This window comes from Sprattus sprattus (genome assembly GCF_963457725.1).
Source record: "Sprattus sprattus genome assembly, chromosome: 14".
Lineage (NCBI taxonomy): Eukaryota > Metazoa > Chordata > Actinopteri > Clupeiformes > Clupeidae > Sprattus > Sprattus sprattus.
This window is the reverse complement of record NC_137912.1, coordinates 9,337,847-9,360,346: the sequence shown is the minus strand read 5'-3', so window position 1 is coordinate 9,360,346 and position 22,500 is coordinate 9,337,847. Positions and strand designations below refer to the sequence as shown.

The following is a 22,500-nucleotide window of genomic DNA, read 5'->3' as shown; positions in this document are numbered from 1 at the left end:
TGGAAATGCATACTATTTATATCTTTGCCATATTGAAAAATAGATCATCTAAATACACGTGGCTTTCATCGTCAAGAGTTGCAGTACCGGTTTCTTACACCGGGGGCAGTGGTGAGCCTTAGTTGTGGGATCTCACAATAGCCAGCCCTCAGAAAAAAAAAAGCAATCAGCCACACGCTCTGACAGAGAGACCGCATGATGGGACTGTCAAGGCGTGGCCGCAGCCGAAGCCGAAGCCGACGCCAAGACGTGTGCCTGGCTGTGCGCGTCACGCCTTTGATCGTGTGGATCCCGTCTGCGTTCAGAGTGCTGCCAAAAGAATGCTGGCAAGAACTACAGAGGTGGAGCGGATGGAAAACTACCAGATCTCTTGTGTCTGTCCCTCTATTCCCAGCCAGACTCTCTATCTCTCCCTCCCTCCCTCCCGTCCTCCCTCCCTTCCTCCCTTCCTCCCTCCACTTAGAGACTGTGCACTGAATGATGCTCGTTCAAGTCGCTCAACTTTGAAAGCGATGGACTTGTTGGCGTGTCCGGTGTGTGTGCGTGCGCGTTTGTGTGTGTGTGTTTGTGCGTGTGTGTCTGTGCATGGCCCCAGGAGGAGCCATGGGGAAGATAAGGCCAGTGGAGTGTGTTTAACTAAGAAATGTAACACATGTTCTCCAGTTGTGCTGAATCATCTCTCTCCCTCTCTCTACCTCTCTCTCCCTCTCTCTCTCTCTCTCTCTCTCTCTCTCTTTCACACACACACACACACACTTATTTCCATCTATCTTCATCTTCCCTGCCTTTCCCTGTATCTGCTCTCCCCTCCCTCCCTTGTGTGGGGGCTTAATATAAGGACAGCAGGTTTGTTAACGTTCAAATATATATTTTTTAAGTTTTGTTTTGTTTTGTTTTGTTTTGGGCAGCTCTGTGTGTGATGTGCAGGGTGTGAGCTGTGTGTGTGTGAACCAGGTGCTATTGTGCTTTTTGGCATTTTGTTGGTATGCGTGTCTATGTATGCATGTAGTTGTGTGTGTGTCTGTGTGTGAGTGTGTGTGAGCATGTGTGTGAAAATCCCTGTGGGTGTTGTGGGTATCGATGGTGATGGGCTTTGACGGTGGCTATGACACTTCCATCCCAACTCCCCCCCTGCCCTGGCTGGAGACCCCCCGTCAGCCTTCCCTGACGTCAGCTCACACCTTCAGACCCACACACACACACACACACACGCATACACACACACACACACACACACACACACACACACACACACACACACACACACACACACACACACACACTCAACACACACTCAGCCCGAACCCTGTGCGGTCAGCTGCCTCTCGCGATCACATCAACAGCGGCTCGAGCTCAGGCCACCCAGAGAGGGATTTGTTCCGGCACATTCCATCCTTTTCCATCACATTCCACTCTATGTGTTCAAAGATTAAATGGTACTGTGAGGTATAGGCTATACGATGTGTGACCTGTGGAAGGGTTGGGTGATGTTTTGAGCTGATGTCATCCTGTATGTCATCCGTATGTGGCTCTACTGGGCGGTCTTCAGAAAGGCAGTGTAGTTCGACACACCTTCCACCAGAGAGAGCTCTTATAGGTTTCTGCTTCTGTGTAAAGTTCACACACACACACACACACACACACACACACACACACGCACACACACACACACACACACACACACACACACACACACACACACACACACATAAACACACCATTTTAGCTGGAGCACTTTAGTGGTGGTGTTTAGACATGTGGTCTGGTACTGAGGGGAATCAGACATGACTGCTCTTAGCAGCAGCTTCAGTCGGGCATGGCCAAAGCCGTGATGACCAATCATTCTGCCCGAGCAGCTCTGCTGTCCTTGAGAGCCCACTGCTCACACTTACACAAACCACACACACACACACACACACACACACACAGTGTGCTTCTAGAGTCGGTACGGCTGTAGGGTTGGCTACTGTTGTGACAGGTGCTGTGTTTGGATTGTAAAGTTTTGCGTTCGCCCTCACCTTGAGTGAGTGCAGGGCTATTGAGTATGTGCTGCGTAAGGCATAGGTAAAGAGCCAACGCGTCAGCACCTGCTTCAGGTATTGATCTCGCTGGGCCTTAAATCCTTCTTCTGGCAGTGGCTACGTTTGCTGTGTCCTCCCTGAAAGAAAGAAACAAACAAACGTAAAAGTATCCTTTCTGAAACTTGTGCTTTTTTCCCCTCTTGATTTGTCCTTGCAGCACCTTGGAGACGACCTTCGATTCCACGGTGACCACAGAGGTCAATGGGCGCGGCCTCCCCGCCCTCTCCAGTCGCTCCTCCCCCATGGCCTGGCGCCTCGGCCAATCGCAGACCCCGCGGCTGCAGGCGGGCGACGCCCCGTCCATGCCCAGCGCCTACGCCCCATCGCGTGCCGGGGGTGGAGGCGGCGGAGGGGGCGGCGGTGGAGGAGGCGCTGCGGGTCGCTACGGTGGCGCTGACGCCTCGCGGTACGTCTACAGCGGCCCACTCAGGAGGGCGGGGGCAGGGGGCGGAGCCAGAGGGACTGAAGCGGGAGAGAAGGGCGGAGCCACCGACGGCATCGGGCCCGAGGTGGACGTGGCGGGGTACATGAGCGAAGGGGACCTGCTGGCGAAGAACGCCCGGCCCGACGACATCACCAGCGGGTAAGAGGTCGCGCCACGAAAGACATGGGTGCCACCACTGTAGTTGTTTATTGCTTTAATGCCGTCAAAAATCAGCTGTTCTTAAACTCATGCCAACGCATGTTCACTTGCATTCTTCCACTCTCTAGCCTGCAGCTAGCACTGATCTCTAGTCAGAGTCAACTCATTGCGAACACGCTACTAAGCTCGAGATATTTTTAGACGTTGAAAGAAAACTTGTGAGCCCCGTCAGTCTTGCCTATACAGTATAGCCCGCTGTCTCACATCAAAGTCAGAATTCAGATGGTCTCTCTCAAATTCCTTCGAGTTTGTTTGAAGCGCGAGACATCCATAACTTCCTTTGAAATGCTCCTACAGCGATGAGTGCCTTTGAATCTAAAGGACAGTAGTTAGGGCTCGAGTCGGTGGCGTGGGTATTATTCTCTCTCCGTCGAGGCGCGCAGGCGGTATAGAAAAGTATTACTCATGTTTGTTCACCATGGTGATTAAGGGACTGTGGAACACTAGAGGCGTAGCCGGCTATTATGATTGATAAGGGGCTTTCAGGTAAAATGGCTGCATAGACCATTTAGGAGAGAGCGAGAGAGAGAGAGAGAGCGAGAGTGAGAGAGAGAGAGAGAGAGAGAGAGGGAGAGAGAAAGAGCATAGAAATTTCTCAATGTGTCCTAATCAAGCCCGCCTTTGTCTGCGGACACATCTGTGAGGAACGAGGCATTGCTCAGGGTCATAGATTCATCGCTGCAGTGTGTGTGTGTGTGTGTGTGTGTGTGTCTGTGAGAGTGACAGATTTGCGCGTCTGCGGGTGTATCTCTGTGTGTGTATGTATGTGAGAATATGTTTAGGAGATTTGTGTGTGTGTGTGTGAGAGTGTTAGTGTGTCCATATAGTCTGTGTTCCTGCCCCTCGATGAAATGTGTATCGACCAAAGGAGATTGAAAGGAGAAGGACACTGATTCCTTTTTAATAACATGGAGTCAGTCAGTCAGCCATCTGCCTCACTCCTTCAATCAATCAGTCACATATACTGCATCAGATCCATCCTTTGATCCCTGTCAGTCACACTCAAAATGGAGTGTTTGTAGGTGTCCGCATAGTCTTTGTTCCTGCCCCTCAATACAATTTTTTTAGAAGGAAGCTTAACTGAGTAAATGTCAGCTGCATCATACTAGATTTTCCAGATACACACATACACACACACACACACACACACACACACACATATATATATAGTGATCTCTCACAAATACAGAAAATAATTATAATTTGCAAAGAAACATACGCACACTGTACATACACACGCACACGCACACACACATACACACACACACGCACACGCACACACACACACACACACACACACACACACACACACACACACACACACACACACACACACACACACACACACACACAAAAACACACACAAACAAACACACAAAAACAAACACACACACACACACACACACACACACACACACACACACACACACACAGAGCTCTCCAGTAACCCTCTGTCCTTTCCTCCACAGGTACCTAACAGATGGCGGGCTGCACCTGTACTCTCGGAATGTGGGCCGAGCTCCTGACCTGGCCTCCTCCAGAGAGGTCATCCAGCGCGGACTCAGAGAGGGAGACGTCGACAGGTAAGCACCTCCCTCACACCTGCCTTTCTCCCCCCTCATAATCCCTTTCTTCACTCCTTCTAACATGGCAGCTATGGCGTACATATCAGACCGGCCAGCAGCGACGCTATCTCTGGCTGAGGTTTCTTCCTTTCTCGTACTTCTGTTGTTTTTCGTGGCCATCTTCTCAAAGGGTCGATTATTAGGGGTTAATAGTTGTAAGTTAGTAATCGTAAGGTAGGGGAAAAAGGGGCTAAATGTTATACATTTATAAAGTAAGTGCGTCTACTCCATGCTCACGACGACCGGAACTCCCCCTTTCTTCGCTCCTCATACACCTACTGTCCCCCTTTTTCCTGTCTCCTCTCTGCCCCTGGCCAACCTGTTTTGAAGTGACACCTCCACCGACACCCATTGCACAAGACACAATATGAATCGCTGAGTCATAGTAAGGACGTGATGTTAAGTAGCCTACATAAACAGTTGGCACAGGGCTTTAGACTCTAAGTAAAACAGTGCTATCTATCAAAGTGCATGGACATTCTAGTAGTGCCATTATATTTGGCTCACATCAATGGACATAATTCTTGGTTCAGAACTCTTTACTTAAAGTCAGTATCCATAAAGCATTGTAAACAAAGTTAAAAATGTCTATAAAGTATTCATAATGCGTCATAGCGTCTGACATAGGTGTATATAACTACTTATAGATGGACATGATTGCACTCAGAAAGTGTTATGATGTTGTGGCATAAGCCCTCCACAGCTATTATAATGCACACTTGTATGGGGAAAAATGCGGCCCTGTAAGAACATTTGGTGAATAAACGGCATTGGACATGAGGCAAAGATGTCATCGGTGCCATAAAAGACATGAAAGAAGCTTTATTACACATTCTGATACTTTAGGCTCTAAGAGCTCATACTATAACATTGTAACACTTTTTGTATGCAGTCATTACTATGTATTCGTAGTTATATAGACTTATTTCAAACATTATTAGCCATTATGGATATTCTATAACCTTTTATAAATGTACTTATAATTCTTTATGGATACTATGTTTAATTAAAGTGTTTCCAAATTATTTATCTTAATTATTGATATTAGTATTATTTATTTATTGATAATTTATATTAACTTTGATTTCTACCGGTTCTATTCACAACAAATCTTACTGATGGAAAAGGATGCGCATGACTGCCTCCTGTCATGATGTTATTTATGATAAGTAACAGTCTGGAAGGAGTTTGCTGGAAGCGATGAGCAGAGAAGTAGCTTGACCAGAAAAAAATAGACCCTTTTACTGAGAAGCATCCTGACAAGATGCTAATGAATTAGCAGTGCTTTCCGGAACCGCTGGCTTTTTTGGGGGGGGAATTCACTTCTCTTCTGGCTACCTTCACCATCACTTTCAATTACAGAAGGTGCTGAAACCATAAATTTACAGTTTAGTGAACTTTCCAATGAACACCATCTGAAGGAAATGGAGTGTGTGTCCTGGCTTGGTGTCTGGAACATTCAATTTTGTCTGATGTTTATGAACCATGACATAACATGAACGTATGAAATAATGTCCATTTCTCACCATCAGTCTTCCACGGCTTGAAAAGAAAGCACTTGTCAGGTATGAAATAAAGGCCTGCAAGATCAGAAAAATATTGTTTACCTCTAGGGTGTGAAATGTGTATCGACCAAAGGAGATTGAAAGGAGAAGGACTCTGATTCATTTTTAATAACACGAAGTCAGTCAGCCAGCCATTCGCCTCAGTCGAACCCCTTCAATAAATTAAATCAGTCACATATGCTAGACCGGCTCAATCCTATGATCTCAGGCAGTCACACATCAAAATGGCATTGTTTGTTTTACTAATCAAATTCCTGGTCCAGAGACCCTTCCTAGTATTTGATCATTAATGGATGGATGGATGGATATTGATATCCAAGCCATCATGTTCATGGACAAAGATTGAAGATGCATTAGATGCGTTGTTGACTTCATGCTGGGATTCTCTGCACCTGCCGCATAGACATGTGATGGGAACAGAGTATCATGGAGTATCACTAGCATGAAGCACCTGCAGTATGACATCGTACCAGCTCCCGCAGTGTGACCCACATAAACCCACTTCTGCCTGAGTAAATAGTCCTCTCCACTCTGTCATTATCTCATCACTCTCTTTTCCTCTCTCTCTCTCTCTATCTCTCTCTCTGTTTCTCTCTCTCTTTTTCTGTCACTCTCTCTTTCACTTATTTTTGGTCCCTCCAACACACACAAATCCACAAACCCCCTCATAGATGGACACTTTTTTTCCCCATCATAAACTTTCCTTATGGAGTTAGCCAGAGAACTCCACAGAGATTAAGCTCCATGGCGTAGCACGACTGTCTCAGCGACCTGCCTGGCTTAGCACTCATACACCCCCCCCCCCCCCACCCAACCCCCGACTCCCCATCCTGTCACATCACTGAAGGGAGTCTGCTCTCTTAGGAGTCCAGTGTGAAGAAGTAGTTCCGGAATGTTCCCTGGCTGACTGAAATACAGCTCCCAGAGCTTGTTCCACTTATTTTTTCAGCTTAATGTTAAACCTTCGAGTAGAGGTGTTTACGTTTGAGTCCCTGGTGAGCTTCCGACTCCCTGACCAATTACCGGGCCTAATTGAGAGGATAAACATGGAAGTCTTTACAATTTCCAACCAATGCCAAAGATTAACGCAGGAGAGACTGAGAGAAAGGGAGAGGAAGAGACAGAGAGAGAACTGGAGAGAACTGAGAGAGGTACAGAGAGAGATGCTTTGAACAGGAATATCTCCGTTGGGACTCATTATGGCTGGAGAGATGTCTGCCAGAGAGTCTCCTGTGGAGAGCTGATTTTTGCCTTGCTTCTAAATTCATCAGCATTGAAAATAACCTGTGTTCCTCTGACACATCACAATAGACGATTGCGCTGTGCTGTGATGAACAGCATGGCAGCCATAAACCACATGAATACACAGAGAGAAAAAACTGATGAGTCATTGTTCACCCCTTGGCTTGAAAGAGCTCTCAAAGAGCGACTTTAAGGCGATTGTTGACGTTGAAAGGCATCCTAGAGGTTTTCTCTGCTACATACAATAGCTAAGAAAAAAGCGATATACAAAAGCTAAGCAAATGCATTTTGGAATTGAAAACAAAAAAAAAGTTAGGTTCATATTTAGTATGTGATTAAATTCTCTGCGGCGTCAGTCGCCGTGGCACCCGCTGGAGCCAGCACAAACAGTAATCAAATATGCACTCTACTTCGAGAGGCTGTGTGCTGAGAGAGCTTGAAGGAGACGACAACAAGTCATTCATAACATGCTTAAACGGAGTCTCAGCAAACATTGTTTGTGTCTCCAATGGCTGCCGCCAAAGGGTTCACCGCGTAGAGGGATCAACAGCTGTGGGATTTGACAGTACGAGTTTGGCGTGTCATATTGATTGGCATTGACGTGTGAGAATTGATTGGATTAGACCAAAAAATAATAAAATAAGGCCCGGCTATGTCTGCCTTGAAGATAAATGTGATGTATGGGGGAAGGGGAGTAATGCAGAAGAGTGGCTTGGCATTTGTGATAGTGCAGACTAAAAGAAAGGGAAAACATTGCTAAAAGGCAGATAACCTTGCAAATGACCTACTTGGAAAATATCCATGTTTGCTTTGCCGAAAAGCAGTTGGTTTGTGTTTGTTATGTGCAGGTGTGTGTGTGTGTGTGTGTGTGTGTGTGAGAGAGAGAGAGAGAGAGAGAGAGAGAGAGAGAGGGAATGTGTACTGTATGTGTTGGGGTGGGTATGGATATGTGTGTGTGTGTGTGTGTGTGTGTTTGCGTGTGAGAAAGAGAGAGACAGAGAGGGTGTGAGTGTGTCTCTGTGTGCGTTTTCCCCAGCGTTTATGTGTGTGTGTGAGTGTGTGTATTCTCTCTCTATCTGCCCAGCCAGCCCTTACACTCTCTGACCACTGCTGTCAGCAAACCATCTGTGTGTGATGCCTGCCTGCTGAGCTGCAGGCATTTACCCAAAACTTCACACACACACACACACACACACACACACACACACACACACAGACACACACACACACACACACACACAGACACACACACACACACACACACACACACCCACACACACACACACACACACACAGACACACACACACACACACACACACACACACACACAGAAAGCAGTGGTGTGCTGGTTCTCACACGGCTGCTGTGAGCATGCCCATTTCAATTTAGCATTGCCCTTTCAGAGAATTGGATTTTGAACTTGACAACATGGCAGTTTGCCCCCTAAGTTTAGACGTAATGAACTGAAACCGTTTTGAATGCCGGTCGGTGGCGTGTGGTGTGTGTTGTTCCTAACGAGGCTGGCAGGCATAGATGTTGATCCAATGCATAAGTCAAAGCTAACGAACCGCGCTTATGAACCGCGCGCTCGTAAAAGCCAGCGCACTCTGGGCAACACGCGGCAGTTTCTTTCACAACCTTTTTTTTTTATTTGAGCCTAATATGTGTGACTGTCTGATGGCGCGTTAATGAGTTTGTCATTTCAGTCAGATGTGAGCCACGGCTGTCAAACAACTACGCCGATGTGTGTCAAAGAGACAGCGTTAATTGGAAGGATGTCTTCTTGTAAATGATTGAAAACCTGGGAGAAGGGAAGCAATGGGGTGTCAAAGCTGAGAGAGCTTTCCGCTTTTGGTTTCTGGAAATTCCCGGTACTCATGAAACAATGGAGGAGGCAGAATTGAGTACCCCGCCCCACCTTCCCCCACACACACACACACACCCTCCCACACACACACACACCACACACGCCTTCCCACACATCCACACACCAGTGGCGGCGCCAGAGATTTTTTTCTGGTGGTGCTATGGGGGTGCTCGGCGTTTTACTGAGGGTGCTATGAATTTAGGGTGATAGCATATGAGTCTCATTTTTCTCTACTACAACACCTCCCCACCATATCGTCACATATGTTTGGACGTTTGATCTCTAACGCGTCTTTGGGGTAGGCCTACATAAAAAGCGTCATTCAAATCGATCGTATTATCATTATCATTAGGCTACTTCTGACGGACGCGCACAAAGCTGCGTTCATCTCCGACGGTCAAAATGGATGCAGCATGTTATAGATAACGTAATCCCAAATACTTCACTTACTTCAGTGTGTGGATTAAAGTTTGCGCCAGATGACTACCAGGTCACCACTACCATGTGCGACAAATTAAACTAAACATACCAAGTTCAATACACTTCTAACTAAAGACGGCAGGTTAGAATATCAGATAGAATTCACTTAAAAAGGCAAAGAGTCAGAAATGCTTTCAAAAAGTGTAGGCTATATTATTTTGGGTCACAATCAATAAAAACATGAATGAGACCAAACAGTAGAAACCACAATAATAAGAGATCAAAAAGTGCGCACAAAACTATGCTTAAAACATCCCTTAATTGTTTCCTAATCATTTCTGCCATTACATTGATGATCTCATTCTGCACGTCATGGTGCACATACTTTGCATTTGACGGGTTGTTATCCAACTTTTTCTGAACGGTTTTATCAAATTTTCCAATTACAGATAGCAACTCGCGGACATTACCCCTGTTTGCTGAATCCTCATCTTCAATGTGGCCTCGCTGTGAGATCCCCTGACAAGCAGTGTAGCGCAAGCTTTCCACAACATTTTTGTAATATTGGTCTTTTCGGACCATCCTGGGCGTTCATGCTTAAGTCACCCAGGGTGCTAGCAGCATGGCTAGCAGCGCCCTCAGTAGAGGTGAAGGGTTGACTTGGACCAGGATGTTCCTCTTCTTCTACATCAGAATCAGAATCCAACACCTCTTGCATTTTTCTTCCTCTTGAACATCTTATTCAACTCGAGGAAATTTGCGGATCAAATACCGATCCATTTTCGTGATTTTGTGAACGCTTGACTTAGAATTGACCGCTCGCGAGGATTACTGTTACTTAGCCTACTACTCATTGAACAATCACGTTCACGCGCAACGTGTCTGTGTCGTGCTACGTGAACAATCTGTTTATTTCAATCTGTTATTTTCTTTTGTGATTAAAATATTATTATCACACAATACATTTTATTAAGAACTCAGAATGAAATTAAATAACAATAATAGGCCTAAATAAACCATTATTTTCTTGGGGGTGCTATGGGGGTGCTATGGCCAATCTAGGGGGTGCTCTAGCACCCCCTAGCCCCCCCCTGGCGCCGCCACTGCCACACACACACACACACACACACACACACACACACACACACACACACACACACACACACACCACACACACCTTCCCACACACACTCACACCTTCCCACACACACACACACACACACACAAACACACACACACACACACACACACACACACACACACACACACACACACCACACACACCTTCCCACACACACTCACACCTTCCCACACACACACACACACACACACACAAACACACACACACACACACACACACACACAGACACACACACACACACACACACACACACACACACAGACTCACTCACCAGCCTCTCACACATGCCACCCTCCAAGTCTCTATAAATACCCCCATCATGCAACATAGATGAGGCGGCGCTGGAAGGTAGCGCTGTCAAGCGAGGTCGTGGAAGCGGGAGCCGGCGCGCTCCCACACTAGCGGGCGAAGGACTTCTTGGCAGCGCTATGAATAAGTAAAGCCCTGCCGCTTTTAGCGTCCCAGCGCCTCGGCCATCCCCACGGAGCAGAAGCAGGGGATACGGCCAGGAGAGACCTGGGAACTGTGGAGATAGAGGCAGCCTTAAGGCTGGGTCTTTCTCATTTAATCACTGCAATCTGATCTTGCTGTTTTGATCATCTCCCCACCAAGGCATGTGGTATTAAGACTAAGCCTCTTTTTCCAGCGGGGCTACAGCATCCAAATAGAGATCAAACCTCTTTTTTTATGTACGTTAAATATTTCATATATTTAAATCGGTGTTGCTACCCAGATTGCATTTGGGCTACACTGAGATGTGTTCCTTGTTTTGTGCTCAACTGCATTTGAACCAGGAGATTTGGATCCAGGAACAGAAACATATTCTTGCGACCCAGAATCAGAGGGAAAAGGCATGGAATCTGTGGATTGGATGGTGAGATTCGGCATATAAACCCATGATTTGGGGTCAGTGTGTGTGCGCTTGCATGTGCATACATGCTGTTATTGAGTTCTGTGTGTGTGTGTGTGTGTGTGTGTGTGTGTGTCTGTGTCTGTGTCTGTGTGTGTGTGTGTGTGTGTGTGTGTGTGTGTGTGTGTGTGTGTGTGTGTGTGTGTGTGTCAGTACCTCAGCTCCGTACATGCAAGCCAGTGAGAAGGGCAGGCAGATTGATTCGGGCTGCCACTCACAGTGTGAGTTTGAGGCAGCTGATGCTGAAATGCTCTGTTCGACTACTCTGCTGCCGTAAGCACGGAGGGGATTTAGCGGCTCCCTTATTCTGCAAAGTCATTCACAAAGACGGCTAATTCTCCATAGAAATGTCTCAGCCCGCGGGCCAGATGATCCCTGAGAAGCAGGCTAGTGAAACCAGGCCTAAAATGACATTTGAATACAAACTGTACACATATTTCCACTCCTACGGTTGGGAGGATAAGGAGACACACTGTCAGTTGCCTTCTCTACATATTTATGTTGGCTTACCTTACTTCACCAAATTGGTCGTTTAGGGATAGGATAATGGTTTCTTGTGTCTGTGAGTAGTGACATAAGGATAAGCAAAATTCCCTGAATGGGTCTGGTCTTGTATTCCAGTCACTCTCTTTCTCTTTTAATGGCTCACATACACACATATTGGCAGTCACACACACACACACACACACACACACACACACACACACACACACACACACACACACACACACACACACACACACACACATACCAACAAACAGGAGAGAGAGGGACATTATTCCTCTCTGTGCACTAATTATAAACTCATTTACTCAGCTTTAAGAGACGTCGTGCTTCACTTTGAAGACTCAGTCATGTAGTTTCCCATTCAGATTATTTTTTTCACTAATCTGATAATTGCCTCCATCGCTCCATTACAGACCGCTTCACAACAGTTCCTCTCTTACAGCATTGTTAAGAATGAACACGTCACATGTTCACCCAATCAAATGTCAACCTGAGTTGTATACAGTGCATTACTACACAACCCTTACCGTCAGCACTACTGTGTGTGTTGTTTTGTGACAAGTCTGAATAGGCATGTCTCTGTGAGCTAATGGCCTGGATGGAAGTGAAACATTGATGGCCCTTGAGATGTGGTATTTGCTGGTTATTCTTCTTCCGTCGTGGGTGCAGTACATTGGTTGTGATTCCCCTTGAATGGGCCATGGAGTTCCCAAACCCTGCCCAGGGCAGAGGAGGAGGGCACAGCCGACGCCACACACACACACACAACCGGGAGAGGAGAGCTGGGCGCACTGAGCCATGCAGGGTGTGCTGTGTGTGTGTGTGCGTGTGTATGTGTGTGTGTGTGTGTGTGTGTGTGTGTGTGTGTGTGTGTGTGTGTGTGTGTGTGTGTGTGTGTGTGTGTGTGTGTGTGTGTGTGTGTGTGTGTGTGTGTGTGTGTGTGCTTGGCAGTCAGGAGCGATGGGAAGTGTCCATTTGGCAAACAGCCCCACTCCTCCATCTCTCTCACTCTTCTCTCTCTCTCTCTCTCTCTCTCTCTCTCTCTCTCTCTCTCTCTCTCTCTCTCTCTATCTCTGTCTTTCTCTCTCACTCTCTGTCTCACTCTCTCTCTCTCTCTCTCTCTCTCTCTCTCTGTCTATTTCTTTATCTGTCTTTCTGTCTGTCACTTTCTCTCTCTGCCTCTCTCTCACATGCACACACACACACACACACACACACACACACACACACACACACGCCTTTCTCTCAGAGGAGCAGAGACAGGCCTGCTGTTCAGTGCTGAGGGAACAGCTTTCTCTTGTCTGGCACCACAGTCAGGGAATAGAGGAGGAAAGAGGAGGGGAGAGGAGAGGAGAGATGAGGGAGAGGAGAATAGGGCTAGAGGAGAGATGAGGAGAGGAGGGGAAAGGAGAGGAAAGAGGGGGAGAGGAGAGGAAAGAGGAGGAGAGAAGGGAGGAGGGAGAGGAAAGGAAAGAGGAGAGAAGAGATGGGGGAGAGGAGAGGAGAGGAGAGAGATGAAAAGAGAAAAGAAGAGAGGCGTCTCCAGACAGCAGGTGGGTTGGGAGAGGAGGTCCTTTCTCAAGCGGTAGCAGTTATAGCTCTCTCAATGCCAGATATCAGCTGCAGGCATTCAGCCTTCACACGGCATAGAGGCAGGTAGTAGCCTGATGAAGCCTGATAAAGCTTAGACCTCTTAATTTACAATGAATGTAGCACAGAATCTCTATCTCCTGGGAGGTAAATTGAGAAAACATGATGATGAATAGTGTTAAAGCATCGAAGATTACTTTTAAGATTCCTCGGATACTATTATTTGCATACTTTTGACATACATTTATTTTTTATTTGTACCGAGGCCTCTTGTTCCGGTATCTGAGGAATCTTGAAAGTAATCTTCGATGCTTTAATACTTCAAGGTACTTTTTTCATGTGCAGTTTCAGCTTTTGCTATGCAGCGTTGGAGGCAGAGCAGCGTTTCTGAATTATAATAAGTGTCTTCCAGTCAGGATGACTCACTGGCGGGTCATCTTATAGACATTGTATAGACACAACAGAGGGTGAGATAATCACATGCAGCCAGTATCTGCCTTTAATTGAGGTCACAGATTCATGGTGTCATCTTGAATCATCATGCAGTGAGTCACATGTGTACCAGAATATGCCAAAAATCCCAAAGGTCTGTGTTAAGCCTTGTGTTATATTTTGTAGTTTAACAGTTGTTTAGTATTTTATCAATGTACAAAGCGACAGAGAATAAGGATAGACATTTCTGTGATGAATACAGTAGTATGTTCTGTCAGGTACTGTCGATGACAATATGAAAAGAACACCTAACAAAACCTCCTCTCATAGAACAGCGTACCTGCTGTAGCTGCCTCCTTTTCTTCTCCTGCGACTCCTCATCGACCCCCTGCCAGTCTCCTGAACGCTCCAGCGGCCCTGTGCCCCACATTGTTTGATGTGCCAACTGTTTCCCAGTGGCAGCGCGTCCCAGAAGGCACCCTGGCACTAAATCCCTCTCTTACCCACTCTCCTCTCTAATCCCTACTCTCCCGTCTCCATCCCAGCATACCAACCTGGTGTACATCCCACATATATACCTCTCCCTTGTACGTCGATTTGGACAAAAGCGTCTGCTAAATGCCTAAATGTAAATGTAAATATGCGCCACATTGTAGAGGTAGCCTACTGGTAAAAGAGGATGGGGTGAATTTGCTGAGCAGCGTCTTAAAATTGCTATGGCGGTACATTAGGAAAGGGGAAGTTGTCCTTGAATATCTAAACAGGATCCAGGAACTAGTTGTTTTCCTGAATCACAGCAGATTGCACTTCGGTTCAACTTGCCTGAAATGCCACGCATGCTGATGAGATGCTAATTGCACGAAAACGGAAGAGAAAAAGAGGCAGGCTAGAAACTGTGCTTTGCTGTGCTGAGGCGCACCTGTGTGTTGGCCGTCGACAGCTGTAGGGGGTGGTGGGGGTGGGGGGGTCTGTGGGTGGAGGGTGTTGGGTTGGCTTGGAAATGAGCGAATCTCCTCAGCAGACACGGCCGCGTCTCATCTGTCAACACGGCTTCATCCGCTTCATCCACTGCCCTTAATGCTCACCTGCCCGATGCTGATCAATGCACAGACATGAAAAGACAAGGAAACGCCGCCAAAGAGTCGACCCTCTGGAAGAGAGCCAGAGATCGATTTACTTTGCTTTGCTTCAGAGACACGGTCATGGCTGTGTTCTTCTTTTTGGTTTGTACCTAAAGTGTATTCCTCATGTATCTTTGATACGAACACATTCTTGGTCACCCGCATTCTTTATTTTATGTGGAGAGCTGTTTTGCCAGTTTTTATGTTTCTGAGTTCTGTTGTATGTGAGATCTTGTTCCCAGACCTGGTATTGAATCCCAATTACCGGTAGTGCTGTCTCCTGTTAATAGAAATTAATGAGAGTCTCATCACAGATAATTTGATTTAGCATTCGCAAATGGTTTTTGCTCGCCAAACTTCCATAATATATTTATCGTTATTTAATCATATTTCATTAGCTGTGGTAAAGTCAGGGTCATTTTAGGTGTTATTCAAAATAAGACATTTTTCACACTTTCAAGAGAGCTGCCCAGAAACAGGCAATACTAAAATGGACCAAAATAGGTGGACGCGGTTCAATGGATGGTAATGAAGATGAATTGATGTACTCTGATAGAGTTCTTTCAACACCCCCACACACAAACAGACCATCATCTATTTTCTTTTCCTGTTCAAGGATTTGAATAATTTTCATCGAGCCTTGGCTGTGTTGATGATCACCAAAACCATTACCATTCGTTTTCTTTGTTATTCTCCTCAGAAATGTATCTAGCCGTCAGTTGAAATATCATTATCAGAGAATATACTGAAATGTTTTAACCGTACGGTGGACGGCAGTGGATGTTTTGGCTTTTGTCGGACTGACAAGGGGGTGCAAGCAGTGGTGGCGCCTGCAAGCGTGGTCCAGGTGGAATGCAGGGCAGCTGGGAGAGGGGGTGCCAAGCCTCCACCATGCCAGGCAAGCAGCCAGGCATCAGAGGAAACACAAGCCCTGGCTTCTGGGTTGACTTGGGCCAAGGGAACCATCCACATTTGTTTTCTGTTTTCGGGAATAGAAGAAAGGTGGTTGGGTTCATTTTTCATTTTTTTTTACCCCTCAAAATGTGTGCTGTAATCTCCTGACTCTGTGCCCTGGACCGTGACGAGGTCTGTCTTATCCTTCCACGCACACACACACACACACACACACACACACACACACACATACACACACATACACACACACACACAGAGACACACACACACACACACACATGCACACACAGAGACACACACACACACACACACACACACAAACACACACATACACACACAGAGACACACACACACACACACACACACACACACACACACACAGACACACACACACACACATGAGTGAATGTCCAGCTGTCTCTGGCACATCAGCACTGTTGTGTTGCCCAGTGGTCCGTTGAGGTTTCGGCAGCGTTCCACTGGAATGCCTGGTGTTATCTGCCGTCTTACCATCTCAGCCTGGGAGCCATCTGTATTTCCAAAGCTAAGCCTAACCCCCCCCTTCCCCCCTGCCTCGTTTTCCAACATCGAAAACAAAGTCAAATTGGGAGACTGAATAGTCATCTCTGCGTAGCGCAAAGTTTGAAATTTGTAATCACAAACGCTGTCATTGATGTCGACAAAAAAACGTCTGGCCACATACACCAAGCATCCAAGCACTCGGTGGAAGTGGAAGACGAGGCATATTAATTATGAACCACGCTGAGCCCAAATGGATGCAGGGGGATGCTCGTGTTTAATTCATGAGCGCGACTAGAGCCGTTTCTGATGCCTGGCATCCTCGCCGTACGTTTGAAACACTCATCCCCGCGTTTAAGTGCTGTGTGTCTCCTGCCCTTGGCACTGGCTGATTGATCGGCATCTTCCTCGTTTCAAACTCCAGCTGCGACTTTGATTGGGTGAAGAAGAGTCTGGGCGTGGGGTTGCAGGCTGCTCATTGGATCGAAGCGAGGGATAGGGGGGGAGGGGGAGGGGAGGTTGGATGGCAGCATGGAATGGATGGAGGGTGGTGTTGGAGGTGTGTGTGTGTGAGGAGAGAGGGGAGAGAGAGAGAGAGGGGAAGCTCCAGAGCAGTGAGGCACAGAGCTCAGTGGAGACTCCTTACAGCTCTGGGTCGCCACACAGCTGAGCAGGTGGGCTGATCTCCATGCTCCAAGCTCGTCCTCTCTCAGTCTCTCTCTCTCTCTCTCTTGCTCTCTGCCTCTCTCTGTCTCTCTCTCTCTCTCTTGCTCTCTCTCTCTCGGTGTCCAGCCTGTCAGCACGGCCAAATGCTCCCAGAGAGCACATAGCATCCATCCACCTGAGGTGAGTCCATTGCGTGCTCCACCGACTTCTTTATCGATTAGTATTCCTTCTGTGCCCGGTGGTGAACAACTGGATGACTTGTTCTGTCTGGACTAGATTTCAAATCTGTGGAGGTTGTTTCTCTCTCTCTTTTGAATCACTTTTCTTGTTATTCTTTTTCTTTGTTAATAATCTTGTTGGCTAATCCAGTTGAACTAGGCATTGGCAGGATCAGAATTGTGAAGGCCATTAGGGATTAGCCATTAGCCTGAACAGATCACAGCTCAGTCTGATGCTTGTCTGGGTCCGGATCCTGGCCGGGCCAGAACCGAATCGCGCTCAGAGTTGGCGACGGCTTTGTTAGCTGCTTTTTCAAGAGTATTTGCAAGAGTTGCAAGAGCATTTGGTTCCAGTGTTATTAGCGTGGGTTATGAAGTAGACTAATGAGGTCATACTATGGCCACTCGCTTACAGTCGTCATCCCGTTGTTGTTGTTTTTTTCTTATGGATTCGTTAGCCTTTTAAGAAAAAGGTGTTTGAAGTTGTGTAGCATTCTTCCTTTTTGCAATAATTGAGGTTTTTACATCGTCGTCAACTCTGGTGTCATCGCAGCTCTTAGCTTAGTGGTGCATGAGATCGAACTTTAATGCATGCTTTTAAGAATTAATGTTTCCGCAGTGAGTGTCACACATTAAACCTATTTGACACTGTGACGGTTGTTTCATACATAACCTTACCAGGTGTGAGCCAATTGATGGTGTGGAAATAAGAGAGAAAGAGACAACCATTGAGGGTTGCGTGGCGGTGTGTTTAGTGGAAAGGCGGATGTCTTGCTGTAAACCCGTGTCGGTGTGGGCGAGTTTGAGTTTGAGTTAGAGCCGTTATGCAAGCGGCCCTGAGGAGACGGGATCACGCTCTTTCCTTTTGTGGAGTCGCCGCGGTAACAGCAGAGGAAAACAACAGCACTGTCACAAGGCCTGTGGTCAGGGCAAACTTCATTCCAGAGTGTTTGACTTAAAAGCAACATCTCTAGGTTATCTCTCTCTATCTCTCTCTCTCTCTCCTCTCTCTCTTCCCCTCTCTCTGTTTCATTTCCTTTCTCTCTCTACGTGTTTTCCTCTGTGCAGTTTTTATTCTGTATTAAATATTACATGAAAGCATTTCTGCATGACTGACTGTGGCCTGGGCCTTACATGCTGTTGGGGAAAGTGCTTGTTAGGATACCAGTACTTATTCAATGTACTGACACATTTTTTACTTCACGTGACCCTTATTATAAACGTCACCCACACAAACTGAATGAAAGACCAAAAAAAACAAGTTGTTCATATTGTTTTGTCGCTGTCCAAACCCGTGATTCTGTGTTTGGCGCAGAGTATTTTTATTACTCCTAGATGCTAGCAGTGTGAGAGTGTGAGTTCCCGTGTGCTTAGTTTTTTTTGCTGTGGTAGCATAAGCGAAGTGCTTTGTACCAGGACAGAGCTGGAGATATGGGGATGAGGGGTGCGAGGCCAAAGCCGGCGTCATCCTGTCCAGGTCTTAAGGGATTTGCTGACTGTCAGGCCGATCTTAACAGATTCAGGCAGGGTGTGGTGCCCAGGGACATGCCGTAATGAAATATTCACTCGGTACAGGCCAGCTCCAAGACCAGCTCTCTTGGGTCCTCAGCCTCCCAGCACCATTAGCCAATGACAGTTCTCGGGCCCGGAGTTAATGGTTCTGGGTCCAGTAAAGCCCCCTGTTCCTGTGAGCTCCACGAAACACCTTGTTTTGTAAAGAACTATGTTGCGTCATCCCTTTACCATAAATAAGCAGATTACAGCAGAATAGGCAATTACATTTATGCATCGTGTGTGTTGTAGTACATATGGTAATACAAAGCTGCCAATGTTATGTAATAAATACACACGGAGGGAAACTATGTGTATTATTAATTTTTTAGGCACCATTCATTAGAGTTGTGCATTGAAACGTTGCAATGTAGAAGTTATAGATTTGTTGTATTATTGTGTATCTATTACTGTGTAGTTACATTGTATTAAACATCAAAAAAACGAAAAACACAAAAGGGGTCAGCCAAAACTATGATGTGGATCACTTAGATAATAAATTAATAAAAAGTTGTAAACTGACGCTCCCACAAATGCATCACATATCCAAAAGAAAACAGCCGTTCAGGACTTTAACCCTGTAATGGTGTTAATATAATGTTTTTTTTTTCTCAGTGCAGAGGTTACTGTTAAAGCTTGTATGAACACAAACACCCGACGACCTGCCGTCAGAAGTTAGGGCTGCCAATAAATAAAATCAAGTGGACTACATTTACAGCAGAGCCGTGAATCACCTTAGACAAGTAATTTATGAAAGAGGGCTGACAGAATAACTGCTACTCTAAATGACTTAAGGGCCATAGAGATTCCAAAACCTTAGCTCATTATTTGCACTGATATAAAAGTCTAATTAATATCTCAGGGAATGAAGAGCCGCCAGGAGAGGTTAGTTAAATACTCTGAGATTGCCTGCAAGAGATGGGAGCAGAGGAGACAAAGACACCAACACATTTCCAGTCTTATTTAATCACAATCATTGTAAATATGCTAGTGAATAGGACATCATTATTAATAATAACTCCAATACGGTGAGGCTTCTAGCCCAATATCTTCACCCTTGTCAGTCAGATTTCAGTAATACTCTGCTTTGATGAAATGGCTTAGTGTTCAGGTTAGCATGATTATGAATGATCCCCAGCTCAGATGCAAACAGGATCATCAATGACGTTCTGCCCTGCCGTTCAATATCACTTTTACTCTCCCTGCCAGCTCATCATTCAGTAGTCACTCTTTGGGCTTCGCCATCAATTTGGATCAAAGATAGTTAATGGCTTTCCACACTGTGATTGATCGTGATTGAGCTGAAGTCAGCACTGTGTCTAGCGCATAAATTATATATGAAATATAAAATCTTGGCATACAGCTATCATTGCATTGTACTGTGTATATATTTGTATGTGTGTATTAGTTGGCTGTGACTCCATTTCATTTATTTAAGCAATAAGCCCCAAGAGGCTGTTGTTTGCGCTGATTTTAGAACAGGTAAGGGGAGTTGTTAGGCACGACGCGAAGCCCCTTACCAGTTCTAAAATCAGCGCAAACAACAGTCTCTTGGGGCTTATTGCTTTTCTAAAACTGTTACTACAAATATTTGATATGGTTTCATAAATAAAGACAATTCAATTTAAGAAACAATAGTTTAATGATAAACCGTCATTCTTCCGCCACTAAAAATTATAGTTCCTAAATAAATCGTTGCCACGCAACCCTTGAAGCAACGCAACAGCCAGATGGAACACTGGGTATGAAATGCGCTATATCAATGCCTTGCCATTCGCTGCGCAGTTATATCGAATGTTATCAGGTCAAATTGTAAGGTAATGCTGGATTTTACAACGGCTTTTAGCCAATCACAATCAAGGATTTGAACAATCAGTTTTAGAAATTCCTTTTAAACTGCATCTCTTTTTTCCAACACCTTAGATCAGGCTGTTTATCAGTACTGCACTGATCGATGTGGTCAAATTGACCCGTGTTTGAGAGCTTTATCAGCCTCATCTGACGTGATCAAGTGAATGACTTAATGCTGTAGCTGTAAACCTGCCTCATGAAATGCGATGAGCATCTCGTAAGAGAATAAAAGCACTCGGCTCTTAATCAGCCATCTGGCATCCGAAGAGGACAGAGAAGCTTGTCATCCTTTGCACTGTGTGCCACGTGGCGAAGGCATGGTTCCTATTAAAAAAGAATTGACAGCATGCAACAACAACTTTTTGAAGCATGTTTTTATAGGCAACTAGAACTGGTAACTGGCATTTCTTTTAACAGTATATAGGCATGTGGACAGGTGAACACACCCGTCATTCTTTGAACGGTATATAGGCATGTGAAGGACAGGTAAACACACCTGTCGCTCCGACTAGCCTCTTAGGCTGTGCGTTATGCAGTTTTACGGTCCGAGTTTGACCATCCCGTGAGAACGTTTAAAATAAGCTTTCATAGCACAACATTGCCCACTAAATCACCATAGACAAGAGTAAGCATGCTACCATTGATTCACTGCCAACTCTGTTGTTGGTGGTGTTTATAAGATTTTTTGCCGGCCATTTCAGTAGTTAGATTGTTCGTTTTCAACCAAAACTCCGTACTGCTGCTTTAAAGCATTACGTTGATTCAGTCTCTGCCGCACAGTTTTCACTTCTTTCTCCTGATTGCCCTCTGAGCATGTCCTCTGACTGGTCCCCATCCGCATGTTAATGGCCTGGACTTTCAATAGGAGATTTTCAAAGTCTGTCACAGCCCAAGAATCCGCCGCCTCACCAGGGGCTTTTAGGTTTTCTTTTGTTTCCGGACGGTCATCGAGGGTGTTAGTCTCACTTCAGGGGAGTGTCTTATACTCCGTCCAGTGTCCCGTGAACGCCACTCTCTGGAGGCTCTGGCAGGGTCTCCATGTGACTGGCCCTGTTGATTCCTCACATGCTCTGTGTGTGTGTGTCTGTGTGTGTGTGTGTGTGTGTGTGTGTGTGTGTGTGTGTGTGTGTGTGTGTGTGTGTGAGCACACAGAGGAACAGTGGGGATGCAAGTCAGAGTGAAGTCAGAGAAATGAAAGGAGATAATGTCAAGGTGACATGATAGGAGAGGATGTCTCTGCGAATATGGAGAGTAGATGCGTGCACACACACACACACACACACACACACACACACACACACAGTGGTATACTTGAGCGCAGTCTCACCGCAATACCTCCACTCCAATCCTCTCCCCCCCCCCCCCCCCCTTGGAATGATTGTAAGTGCGGCTGACAGGATGGATGTTTTCAGTGGGTTGTGGCACGCAGAACCACGGCAACCACAACAACCCAAAAGTGTTTACCGTCCCCAACTTCCTTCCACTTTAACTCAAGGGTAAGATGCTCTAAACACCACCTGGTGGGAAGTGATTGCATATCACAGAGCAGGCCCCGGGCATCAAAGCTATTGTCTTTTGCAGCTTTGTGAAAGCTGTCGACTGTTTGGACGACGGCTTGCTCATCTCCCGTTTATA

The 22,500-nt window shown here is 46.1% G+C and overlaps 1 protein-coding gene across 1 annotated transcript in view; it reads left to right on the top strand.

Annotated features, from left to right (window-relative positions):
• nav3 (neuron navigator 3) overlaps positions 1-22,500 on the top strand; it is a gene marked incomplete at its 5' end in the record, with an annotated part of 122,979 nt that overhangs the window by 63,438 nt on the left and 37,041 nt on the right. The window contains 2 exons of the mRNA XM_080851375.1: positions 2,239-2,664; positions 4,194-4,307. Coding sequence (XP_080707501.1) covers positions 2,239-2,664; positions 4,194-4,307 — 540 coding nt within the window. The remainder of the gene's footprint in view (positions 1-2,238; positions 2,665-4,193; positions 4,308-22,500) is intronic.